Source organism: Anopheles arabiensis, chromosome 2 (genome assembly GCF_016920715.1).
Source record: "Anopheles arabiensis isolate DONGOLA chromosome 2, AaraD3, whole genome shotgun sequence".
Classification (NCBI taxonomy): Eukaryota; Metazoa; Arthropoda; class Insecta; order Diptera; family Culicidae; genus Anopheles; species Anopheles arabiensis.
The window spans coordinates 98,652,272-98,664,749 of NC_053517.1; the positions used below are offsets into that span (position 1 = coordinate 98,652,272).

Genomic DNA, 12,478 nt, shown 5'->3' on the forward strand with positions numbered 1-12,478 from the left:
ATTACAACTGCAATAAAGCTGGAAATGACGCGATCCGTTCTTAACTATACATTGTAGTTGTGCAAAAATAAAACGATTCATGAAGAGTACCACATATCATTCGTAAGAAAAAATCTATTAGATTTGTATTAGGAAGTGGCAAGAATTGTTTAAAATAAATGAATAAATTATTAAACTGTAAAACAGAATACAGGGCTAGAAGATTGATTTATTAGAGTTGAAGATGTACAACCCAAACTTCTGACTCAAAGATTCTGACTGGTTCGACATAGATCGTACGAAACTTTTTTTTTTTTTATAAATACAAAACAAATACAGAAAAGATAAGATAACAAAAAGCAGTAACCCTGTATCATTCATAAACACAACCATACAGTACAACAAACATACAAGCGAAATAGTACAGTGAAGTGTGTGATAATTATTATCGTTCATACAAGCAAACAATGCACAATGGGAGAAAATATGAGTTTTTTGTATGTAATTACAATAAAAAAAATAAAAAAAGAGATACTAACGATTTAGAAGGTTTCTATTCTGTACTATTAACACACGGAATTAAATGTATTAAGTAATTTTAAATAATAATAAAGTATTTTTTTTTTCTAAATAATTTAGAAATTACAATAATAAAACACACTACATAATGGAGTAAAAGTGTTTGTACTCTGAAATTTATTTATTTTTTAAGTTTTTTTTGCCACCATCAAAAGCTCGTTGTCATGGCACACTGTTTTCCATCGTGAAGCCGGCTACAGGCTGTTTGAGTGCTTCGCGTTTTGTCGTGTGCCGGCTAGCGACGCGAGCGGAACCGTTTTGTTTTGAAAGTGTGAAAAGTGTATTGTTGTATCGTGTGCAGAAGGTAAATCCGGCAGATTGTTTAAGTGTCTCTAAAGTATTGGTTGGTTGGTTTCACTCAAAGTGTTAATGTGTAGAACGAAGAGTGTCATTTGTGGCTGGCAGAAGTGCACTAAAGATCGTGAAATCTTGCCAATACCGTTCCCCGTTATCGCAAGATCGATAAACCGATGAGTAAACATCCACCACACGGGCCACCATTTCATCATCAGCTCATTTCAGTGACCACCGCCCCAAAGGTGTGTGTGTGTGTCTGTAGGTCCATCGGGGAGTGTTTTTTGGGGTGTTATCAGCCGCAAAACCCACAAACCGCCGATGCGCTGCGGGTGTGTTGCTTGAAGCAGTGATAAAAAAAGCAACAGCCCAACGGTTGCTTCGGTGAGCATGGGAGGTAAAACAACATACCCACCACCCTGGGCTGGATGTGTTACGTGCATCATCATCCTGCGGGATGTACGGGAAAAATGTGCAACGAACACATCATCAGCAACAGCGCACAGCTCGGTGTGGCTCCTGCGAATGGTTGTGGTTTTAAAAATAGCCAGTCCGTTGGCTCCAGTGGGGTCGGTTCCACGGCTGACGTCGACCGAACATCATGTGGCTTGTCGTGTGCTCTGTAAACACACGAAACTCACTCACCCCCACCCATTCTCCTCCACACACACGCGGAACTAGCATCGAAAATGGCGTGAGAACTTAAATGAAGGCGCATATGGAGAGCATTTATATTTCATCAACAACCGGCGGCGACGCCCGCATGCTGCATGCGTTTGAGAGGAGGAGTATTTTAGAGGCTGTTACTACTGTTGGGCCAAAGGTAGAATTTGAAAGTGATGACAGAAACTTTACATCGTTACAGTTTGTTTGTGTGTCAGACGAGTGTGACACAGATAAAAATTTCAGTACTTTGTGTTTACTGTGGCTCCAGGTGACGTTTGCATAATGATAAGGAACCAACCAGGTACTTAAGAGTAGTGTGACTCAACAGGGGAAGGCCTTTTGAAGAGCGAACCAAGCCAGTCTGTCATGTCGAAAGCATGAACTCGACACCAGTGCGTCATTGTGGTTTGGCTTTGTTGTGCATTAGCAGTAGAAGGAGAAGAGTCTTTCCCCTGTGATGACCTTAACCGGTCAGCTAAATGGGTGCTTTCAGGATCGGTTAGGATTTAATCATGGAAACAAAGCCCGTCAACCCAAACCCTCACAGTCACAGAAAAGTGGTCAACAAGCCACACTGTACGTCATAACGGTCGTATCGGGCCAGCATCTGCTGCTTTTGGACGGTGATGGCTTTATTTTTAGCATCCCCATTTGCTATCTTCTTTCTCTCCCGTGCAGGATGGACAGGATGGACAGGATAACGAAAAAAAGGGGAGAAACGGAAGAGCGTATTTGCGGATGTTTTACGGCCGATTCCTTTCGATCACTCGGCTATAAATACAAACCGTCTTTCGTCTCCATGCCCTGTGATGATGGTGCTTTTACGAAGGGGGGATTGGTGGTACTTTTTTCCCCTCCAGACTTCTTTCCCCTGCTCCCACAAAGCAAACACATTAGACAATCACTGAGGGCAATCGCTGGGCAGCAGATGATAAGAAGCGATAACGAGCGTTTCTTGGGATGTATTAGCAACGCCCATCGATATCGGAACGGAACAAGATTGACGATAAGAGTGAAGAGAGCAAAATAAACGATTGCACCTCATGACATCATCGTTCACAGAAACGGAAAAGCTTTTGGAGTAGGTGTGATGTTTCTAATGCTTGATCGTTGGAATCAAAGTTGGAGATAATTGAACCTAAAAGCTATTGCAAAAGCTGTACAAGTTGAAAACATAAAAAATTAGCACAATATTATAACGATAATCCAGTATGCTTCTTCAAATCTTCCAACAGTTCGTAAGGCATCCCTTACACAGAATCAAAGCTCTCTCTCGCAACAATCTCTCTAGACCGGCGCGGGTTGATTGCTTCTCTCGTGGATCTGCCTCTCTCTCTCACACACACACACAGTGCAAACATTTCCGCGGCAAACGTGACGGCCGGTTCCACTAAACGCCTCTCAGTGTCAGTCGGTCGTTTAGTACGCACGTAAACACTGACGGCGCACCGTCACGGTTCACGCAACTCCGGTATCACCTTTACGCGAACGAACAAAAACGCACGCACGTTGTGTGTGTGTGTGTGTGAGTGTTTTGCCCTTGCACGGAGCAGTGGCTTTGGATGAGCGAATTGTTGTTATAATCCTGCGTCTGCCACCGTGCTTCAATTGGATAATCGTTTCAATTCCTTGCCCGCCGGCTGGATGCCATCTTTATGCGATACGCAGTGATACGCTTAGTACGTTGCTTTCTTGGTTGGTATTTCCTACTGTAACGTGCAAGCAGTGAACAAAGATAAGCGCCAATTGGAAGCTCAGGCTTTGATGTGTGTCTGTGTCTGTGTGTGCGAAAATCAGCTGTCGACGTTGCTGCAAATGGAATGCAAATTTCAATATTAAATTCATCGCACCTCGGCCCTGGGCGTGTGTGTGTCATATGCAAGGTGTAGATGGAGTGACGTGAATGAGCACTTACTGTACTGTGCAGTGATAAGAGCAAGAAAAACCACACGCTCGTCGCGTCGAGCACTGCAAGCAAACGAATGGCCAAGGACGTCCGTCACTGTAGCACCGTGATATAATAGAAAAGTGTACTAAACACCAATAAACGGCAATTGAAGTGGCCACGAAGTGTGGAGTGTCAAATTCGGCGCTGACCTCTTTAGTCGCATGCAAAAAAGAAAAGAGAGGCACCCAACCCATTCGATCGGGGTGTCTGATGCATTTGCGTCTCGAGCCAGCCACGAGACACGGGAACAATATGTATCTACATCGAGTGTGTTTGTGACTGCGTGTATGGGTGTATGTTCCGACTCATTGGTGTGCCGATTGGTGGAGGAAGGTTGTTTTGCGTTCTTAAATGGAGTCAATTAATTATTCATATACAGGCACGGGGTGGAGGTTCGAAAAATGGATGAACTCATCTTGGGACGGTGACTGACTGGACTGGACAACTGAGTCGAACGGGGAAGCGCCAAACGTGTTTGTGCTGTTGAAGCGCTGTAAGACTGCGTCATCTAAGCGTTAGAAGAATGGGTATGCCTTCAATGGGAAAGACTTCACTGTAGCTTCCGCAAGGTAGAGACGGTATGACAACCATTCTAATGCCCTGACGATCGGTTCAGGTGAAACGTGATCACTTTGCATCGTGACTAGTGGCTAGATGCATTTCAAGATATCGGCCAGCTTGGTGCTAGACAATGTGTAGATACATCCAAGCATCTAACGCTCGGCAAGGCTCTCCGGCTGGCTGACAAATCGTACGATCGTTCTCACACGATACACGAGGATCGGCAAACAAACAAAAAACAAGAAGCTGCGCTCCATTGCAAACACACAAATGAGGCGAGAAACAGAGAGAGAGAGAGAGAGAGACACGTACTGGCAAAAAAACGCATCCACACGACTTCCGTGCCGTGATGTTCAATTGTTTTGTGTGTTCGCTGAGTGCACTCGGCTCAATTGAACCGCATCTTGACGCTCTGCTTTACCCGCTCGAGTTCTCGATGCTCTTTATCTCTGGGTTTGAATCTTGCCAGAGCTTTGATGCGCAGGGTTGTCAGAGTGAGTTCAGAGGGGAGTATTTTAGAAAAAACGATTATTTATTTAGTTGTATCTCTATCTGATAATCAAACACACTAAGGATTGCTAGAGTACAAGGCTTTTATTTTTGTGAAAAAATCATTTTGTTAAACGACACGATCATTTGGACAGCCCTGGCAGGGAAGCCACATTGACCCAGCAACTCAAAAACTCTCTTTGCGAAATTCGATCCAATTTAGCTCAAGTACATTTAGATAAGCTGATTGTCGTAGCACCGTGTGTCCAAAAGACGTACGTAGCGTAGTGATTAGTAGCTGCCAGTTAGCAAAAATTAGCATCGTGCGACTATTTTCCATTCTTTGATCGTTGCGCGCGTGCTTCAGATCGCACCAAGAGCAAATATATCCAGACCGACCAGCCAGGGTGGTGAGAGATTTGCAATGCCGTGTTACCCCACCAGATACGAGGTAAACAAGAGCGAAAATACGAGCTAAACAAGAGCGGCATTCGTACGCCGTGCAATTGTGTAACCTTGCGGAGAAACGTGCCTTCAGGTGATACCCCGGTTGGTGATCGTGTAGTGTGTCTCGGTGCGAATTAGAAACTAAACCGTAACGTACGGCCGACGATGGAGCCACAGCTTGTCGACGTTTATTAGCGCGTTGTTTGTTTTACCTGTGCTGGTGGCTTGGTTTTGGTGGTACTGCTGGAACAGCGCAGGGTGCGAGGAAGGTTGAAGAAACTTTGTTCGGTCAAGATTTGATAATGCTGATAGTGGTGCTGCTGATCGATGGTGTCGTCGTACGTTGCTGCCGGGTGGGCTGGTGAAAGTAAAAGGACAGCATGCTAAAAAGTAATTTTGGCATTCGCGCCAAATGTGACACGAACGATTTGTGAAATGCTTTGACGAAAGTGTTTAGCTAATCGGTTTAACCAGTATGTACTGCAATGATCTCACTCGTCCAGTGACACATCTTCGAGGATCATTATTTGAATTTATAATCATTGTTCGAACCTCCGCCCGACTACCTGTTTGGGTTCGAGGTGTTAAATCAATCTCCATTAATATGACTCATCGTTAACGTACATTCCCCGTCGTAACAGTGGCGTTTGTTGTCCCCGTGCTGGTCATGGTTGATCGAGGAGACAGGCCATATGAGCTCATAAGGCCTCAGTTAACCTCTCGGCAGCTTGAAAATGACATTCGCACGTGCACGTTGAAGTTAATCCCCTTGTACGATCGAGCTCGGTACAACTTTTTATAACAAAAATGTTCTGTATCTTTCCAGAGCACATACACGGCGCATCGTATGTAAATGAGTGGTAAAAAATGAGCCGGCTAAACAATAATGGGCCGGTGGAGCCCGTGGTGGGATTTAAGCTCGCGCTCCATCCAAACTGTTCAAACGGTAACGACACGAACGAGACCGGCTCGTCCGCGCCCGAGCTACATGTGCATCTGATCGGCGCCCGCCACTTGCCGACCAGTTTCGGGCTGAAAAGTGTGGAAGGTTTCATGGTGAAGGTGAAGCTGTTCCCGGGCGCGATCAAATTCGACTCCACCATCCAGAGCAATTCGTGGCCCGAGTTCAATGAAACGTTTCGATTTCCGCTGGTTACCACGCACAAGTAAGTGGAATTGTGTATGTAGGTAAAAGAAACAATGCAGATACGTCTTCAAAGCTTCAATAGAAAGGATTTAAAACATCCAAAAATAATGATAATTTGCTTACAAAAAGGAAAATAGGTACAAAAATAATGGTAAACACCTAGAATAACTCCTCAGAGTGCGTAGATTTGCTCTGTAACAAATGTTGCTCTTACAGCGGTACGAACACTGTCTTGTGCCAGGGGTGAGCAATCGATGGAAGCTTCCGTTGAAAAGAAACTTACGAAAGCTTCGCGCAGGAGCTTTTCAGGGGTGAAAAAATGCAATTTTAATTATTTGTTCATTCAATCAGAAGGTTTTGATGGCAAGAAACGTTCGATTTAACAGTAACGTAATAGATCTTAAAATGACATTGAGAGACAATATTTAAAAGGAAATTGCGCAATATACTTAAGAAAAGGTTATTAGTTTAACATTTTTTTATATTATGCAAGGTAGTATCAGCATGTCTCTCAAAATGCCTCTTAAAGGCGACACATAAAATGCTATTATTAAAATGTGAAACAGCACAATTTACCCATTAACTCCTTCTCTTTTTGTCACCCAAACCCGGCAGGTCTTCGTTTCGCGTGAAAAAGAACGATAAACAGAAGGACAACGCAACGCAATCGCTTCCGGAGAAGATTTTCAACGGGAACTTTGTCGTCTTCACCGTGTTCGCCCTGCTGGAGCTTCCACCGGGGGTAAGGCGTCTGCCGGCAGCATGTAATCATTTACTAATTTGCTAATAATACACCTTTCTCCTCCCTTCCGCTACAGTACACGTCGTCGCTCAAAAGCAAAACAATGACCTTCATCCGGCAGGGCAGCCAGCGGTTGAAGGATAAACCGGTGATCGGGAAGCTGGTCAAGGATATCGAGCCGGCCACGGAGCGGAACGCTAACTTTGACCAGAAGCAAAACCTGAAGCGGCTTACCACGAGCGAAAGCCAGCGCAACATCGGCTCGGTAACGTACTTTCTCGATCCGAAGTGTTTCGTCGGCGGTGAAAAGACGGGCAGCCGGAAGCATCCGCTCGACTTCGCCACCGAGGAGCTGTGGCTGCCGATCAAAGACATCACCGTCACACCGTCGGCAGAATCGCGTATCACCGTAAGTAAGCGTGGAATACTTTTCTGTTGTGTTACAGCTCGATTACACGATTTTGCTGCAAGCCCGAGCAACTACTCTCGCTCTCTTTGCGCGGAAACAGTACAATGCATGCGTTAGGCATGCATTTATGGCCGGGCGGCGATCGGTGCTCCTTCACTATTTTGCTCCGAGCGGAAAATGGAAAGTGTGTCCAAAGCGATGGTTCTGCACGAAGTCGTTGAGCTTGAGCAGTGCAAATCACGATCAAATCATGATAGCCAGGTGCTCAAACGCCCGCGAGCTTCATCTGGTTAATTCGATTCGATTGGCAAACGATCGGAGGAGGCGCCTCGGGATCGATAACATAATCGGTACCGTTTTTTGCAGCCTGGAAGGAAGAGAAACGATTACTTCACACAGCTGTATCTTGACTTGGTGTGGTGGCGTTTGTGCGAAGTACACACCTTAACACATGTTATTTTTTTGACATTCAAAGTGTGAATTCACACAGGCTCGTTTCAAAGGTACTGCAGGCGTACAAAAAATCTAATATCTAGCAAACGGAACAGTCTAATTTGATGGTACGCGCGCGCCATAATTGGGTGTAAAGAAAGTTGCATAAGCAAGGATCACAATTACCGCGTGAGTTCCGTGCACAATTGGGGTGTGTGAGAGTGTTTCCCGTTTTGGCGGGTAAAATTGAAGCCTGGGAAAATGGCCCCAAATGGCGCCAACGCGTTTGAAGTACGATAATGAGCAGGCGCGATCGACTGCTGAAATTGATCTGTCGCTTACGGGTGCGGTAACGATTTTTCCCTAGTGTTTTTAGAGCGTATGTGGGAACGTTGTGATTTAACAGCTTAAATGTGTCGTAAAAAAGCTTTCGGCGATGCAAATTAGTTTCGATTCTTTAAAAGGATTAATTTAATTGAAGCAGTCACGCTCCATGTAATTTGCACTCAAACAACAAACCTGCCGAAGACACTCGTGTCTCTTCGAAAAGCGCATTTCTAAGCACAACCGTACAGCAAATTTTAAATTGAGTTACACACCCGCTCCAACCAGTAGGTTCAATCTTTCAGTTAATATCTTCCATCTTCACTCATTGTGTATTGTTCAAATCCGATTAAACGTGAAGAAAAACGTGCCTCGTTTGCTCGATATGCAAGTGCTTCCGCAAACGACTTTGGACGCGGTAGCGCTTGGTAGTCAAAAGGGGGGAAGGAAACAACCCAATAGAAAGTACAAGCAGGCTAAATAGTCCGATTCCGTCGAGGAGAGTTTTTATTCAAAAACTTAAAAAAAGGTTAGCAACGAAGCGCCGGTCGAAACTGATCGTAATTAAATCTTAAAATGGCGCACTTTCAAATCGGTCGGTGGCAAGCGCTGACTCACATGGGTGCAGATTGTCGGAGCTGATTAATTAAATTAAAAACAAAAAACAGTGTAAAATATAATGAATCCCAATCTGTAACGTTTTCAAACCGTGTGGAGAGTTAATGATAAGCAAAAACCGAAAGCCCAATTCCGACGATAATTAAACCGTGCACGGCGACTTAACCTTAATGCTCTGCCGGTACACACCGGCAAAGGCGAAAACTATTTAAATATATTTAAAAACAATGCAAAATCATGCCCTATTTAACGAACGAAACCACAACGCTCGGAGCGCCAGCGTATCAGCGGTACACATTAAAGCCCTCTCGTTTTTGTCTACCCTCTTTCTCTACTTTCCACGCTCCTGCAGGTTCAAAGCAGTCCCCGGGGCCAGGTGGAGGTGACGCTGCAGCTGTGCGATTACACCGAGGTGCACATCGACGCGAAGAGTTCGTCCCGGGAGGACTGCAGCTTCAACATCGACGGACCGTACTCGTCCCCGCCGACCTCGCCGCTGTCTTGCTCGTCCGGCAGCCCGGCGGCACCGTTCGAGATGCGGCGCGGCTACTCCAACGGGTCGCCCGTGCCCGTCTCGAACGCGCACAAGAATCGCTTCAGCTTTGACGTGCGCAAGATCGTGCGGAGCGTCAAGAACAAGGACAAAAACCACAAGGGCCTGTGCCTGAAGATCTCGGTCGCGAAGATGCGCTGCGGCATCAAGGTGAAGGAGGAGTTTGAGTCGGTCGCGGAAAAGGTCTACCTGAAGACGACCGTGCTGGAGCATCAGATACTGGCGGCGAGCTGGAAGTCGGACCCGTTCCGGCCGGCCCTGTCGAGCCGCTGGAACGTGGACGACTGTACGGTGGTGGTGCCGCTCTGCGGCGAGGCGGGGCTGGACAATCTTTCGATTAAAGTTGCGCTGGCGGCGAAGAGCAAGGTGGGCAAAAAGACGCGCCTGGGGACGGTGTTTTTGGGCCCGAAGGCGCGCCAATCCAACCCGGCCATGGAGGACCAGTGGCGCAAGATGATCATGTACAAGGGATCGCCTATATCGGTTTGGCACAGCTTCGAGCAGGACGGTTGAACGGGGGAATGTGGGGGGTGAGAAGGGATTTGCGGCCATATGTTTGTAAATATACTGCACGGAATGATGATACTTTTATGTGTACGACTTATGAATTTGGAATAAATATTTATTGCGTGTCTTTTAGAAGAGAACATTTTGGGCCTTCGCACCTTCGACTCATTTTCCATAATTTGCGTTTAATTTAACTATACACTAAACTTAAAATTTTGATAATGTAAGCAGATTGCAGTTAAATAAAAGATACATTCAACCCTTAAAGCGTAATGTTTGGGTAGCAATCTCTGCCGATCGAATCAGATGGGATCAGCTACATCTCATTCTCTTTTTACAAAAACTCTCAATTTTCTCTCTCGTGCGCCTCTTTCCTGTGTTACCGGTTTAGTAGCTGGGAGAGTAAAAAACTCCACGAGTTAACCCTTGTGTCTCCGTACCACGTGGTGTAGCTTAACACAGTGTTTACAAAATAGTATGTTTAAGTATAAAATAAAACTAATAAAATGCTCCTGAGCTTTTTCTTTGGCCTAATTGTTCTTCAAAGTCGTCTGCAAATAGTTAACAACAGTTCAAAGTTTCCAAGAGGGGGAAAAATTTCCAATTCAAAAACGAATTCAATCTCCGAACTCTCCCCCTCACACAAGGGTTGTAAACAGAGATCGTGCTCACGATCTCGGTGCTCACCTAACATCATCCCTTCCCCATTTATGCTCGCTCGGTGCTTGCGCGAGGGAACGCGTATCTCACCCCCGAGTTTGTTTTTCGAGCTCATCTCATTCCGCCGCTATCAACAGCACGAGCAGCACGAGGGCCGCCGTTCGTTCGAGTTCACGCTGAGGTGCCGTAGTCCGTGCCTGTGTTACAAGCGCTCTGGTTCCCGGTAGCGACGGACGTACGTGAACGATTCGCGCGAAAGAAGAACAACTCATCTGTAATAGTGCCCTTTTTATCGTAGTACACATTGAGCTGGGGTGCAGTTTCGGGCCTCGGTCCGTGTTGCGAAACACGTCCTAACGAACCCCGTATTCCGTCAGAAGGAAAACGGTTCCAGTGAAAAGTGCTCCAGTATTACCTGGCCAACGAGATTGGCAGTAGATTTGATAACGAATTGACGAAAAAGGCGTGCGTGTGTGTGTGTGTGTTTTTGTGTGTATGAGTGAATGTGTAAGTTTCGGGGAATTTACTTGTGCATTAGGTAATGTCCACAGGTAACTAATTTGTAGTCGCGCTTGCAATTGGGAAAGAAATTGGGGTGCAGCGTCACGCAGTGTGACAATTTTGTAGAATTGTGTTTTATTGCATTCCGGTGGTGTGCCGGTGGCCCACTGATAGAGCGCATACGTGAGGCTCTATCTCCCGATAAGTGTGTACCTGCATGCGGTTGGATAATCTCAGCACCGAAGGTGGCCAAGGTGTGCAAACAGTAGTGTAGCGCCTATCACCACACATCTTCTGGGTCATCGTGGCCTCATAGCAGCATTCACCCAGGAAAGCAAAACCATTCGATTGTAAGTATTGGCAAGAACTTGGCCGGGAAGCTGAACATACACACAGACATACTATTGATTTAGCTAAGTTGCCAGTGTTCGTCTCGTGAGGTGTACAAAGTGTAAAATTCCTCGCCCACAGCATATTGAGTAGTGCAGAACTACGACCGTGTGTGACAAATTGTCCGCATGACGAACTCCCGCGTGTGTTCCTCGGGCCTCTGACAGCTACTTCTCAAGCCCAGTAATGAACAGCCAGCCCTCGGGCTAGTTAGGTCCCCTTTCGGGAAAAGACGACGATGTCTCCCTGGTAACCCGCGCGCAGGGGGAGATGCACTGCACTGCTGACAGCGAAAATTGGCACCGCCAATTAGATGGCCAAATTAATTTCGGTCAACTGTCGTACAGCGTGTCGTAGTGCGTCCGTCATGTCTGTCTGTCGGTCGGTGCGGGAGAAAAACGTAGCCGGTTTTATGGCTTCCCGCAGCCGACGGTGCATAGGGGTGTGCAAACCGGGAGTTTAGCAGATTGCACAGTGTTTCACCGTTTCAGTCGATTTATGTTGTTGCTTTTGCTTCCTGATTCCTGCGCAGTTTTGCGACCGAGGAGGCTGGTAGCTGTAGAGTGGCAGCAATAATTAGAGTTGTGTAGCGAGTGGTTCGGTGCTGGTCTGTGGAAGCGTCTTCTGGGATTCGTTGCTGGAGAAGATCGCGTTTTGTGAATCATGTTAGCAGCTTCCAGCAATCTTTTGGAGTGAAGATGTAATACACTGTTTTGCATTTTTCTTTATGCGCACTCATTAGGATACACTTGTGAACACGGGGTACTTGTAGTAAAAGAAACATATTCACCAGTCTATTGCTAATTTTCCGAGAACTAATTGAGAGTTTTGCCTTTGCCATAAAAAAAGAACCCTCCATTAGCAACATTTTATTGGTAAAACTGCGCACACTCTTGAATGGGGAGGGCAGATTTCGCGAGTGTTACGCAGACGATGCGGACCAGCCCATCGATTCCCCGTATCGCACCGGTTTATGCAACCGAATGGCATTCCGGTGGCATTCATTGAAGCGTGCCAGAGCTATTTATTCTCGGAGCATTCGCGCCCAGAAACCGGCCAACATATTGGAAACACATGTACACATATATTCTATGGGCCTGTCGGGAGGAAGCACGGAAGGAAGAAGATCTTCTTGGAGTGCTTTTCGATGGTTTTCCACTTGATGCGCGCGCTACTACCATGTGATCGGCGGTTCTCCACACGCCTCGGAGATCGCGACCGCGAGTGCGCGC

The 12,478-nt window shown here is 46.2% G+C and overlaps 2 protein-coding genes across 7 annotated transcripts in view; both read left to right on the forward strand.

The window, feature by feature from the left end:
• The first annotated feature begins 783 nt into the window (after window positions 1–783).
• On the forward strand, window positions 784–9,962 carry LOC120894916. 5 transcript variants are annotated; one of them, XM_040297805.1, is made up of 5 exons: window positions 784–862; window positions 5,790–6,129; window positions 6,726–6,852; window positions 6,929–7,261; window positions 8,988–9,962. In XM_040297805.1, exons 2-5 carry the CDS (start codon window positions 5,831–5,833, stop codon window positions 9,699–9,701), a joined length of 1,473 nt encoding a protein of 490 aa, XP_040153739.1. In that variant the 5' UTR covers window positions 784–862; window positions 5,790–5,830; the 3' UTR covers window positions 9,702–9,962. The 5 variants fall into 5 exon arrangements, with proteins under 5 accessions (XP_040153739.1, XP_040153741.1, XP_040153740.1 ...); XM_040297807.1 differs by lacking the exon at window positions 784–862 and adding an exon at window positions 2,912–3,213; XM_040297806.1 differs by lacking the exon at window positions 784–862 and adding an exon at window positions 2,912–3,197.
• Window positions 9,963–10,462: 500 nt separating this feature from the next.
• Window positions 10,463–12,478, forward strand: part of LOC120893606 — a 35,737-nt gene continuing 33,721 nt past the window's right edge. For both annotated transcript variants that reach the window (XM_040295594.1, XM_040295595.1), the window contains exon 1: window positions 10,463–11,206. The gene's annotated coding sequence lies outside the window, so the exon portion shown is untranslated. The remainder of the gene's footprint in view (window positions 11,207–12,478) is intronic.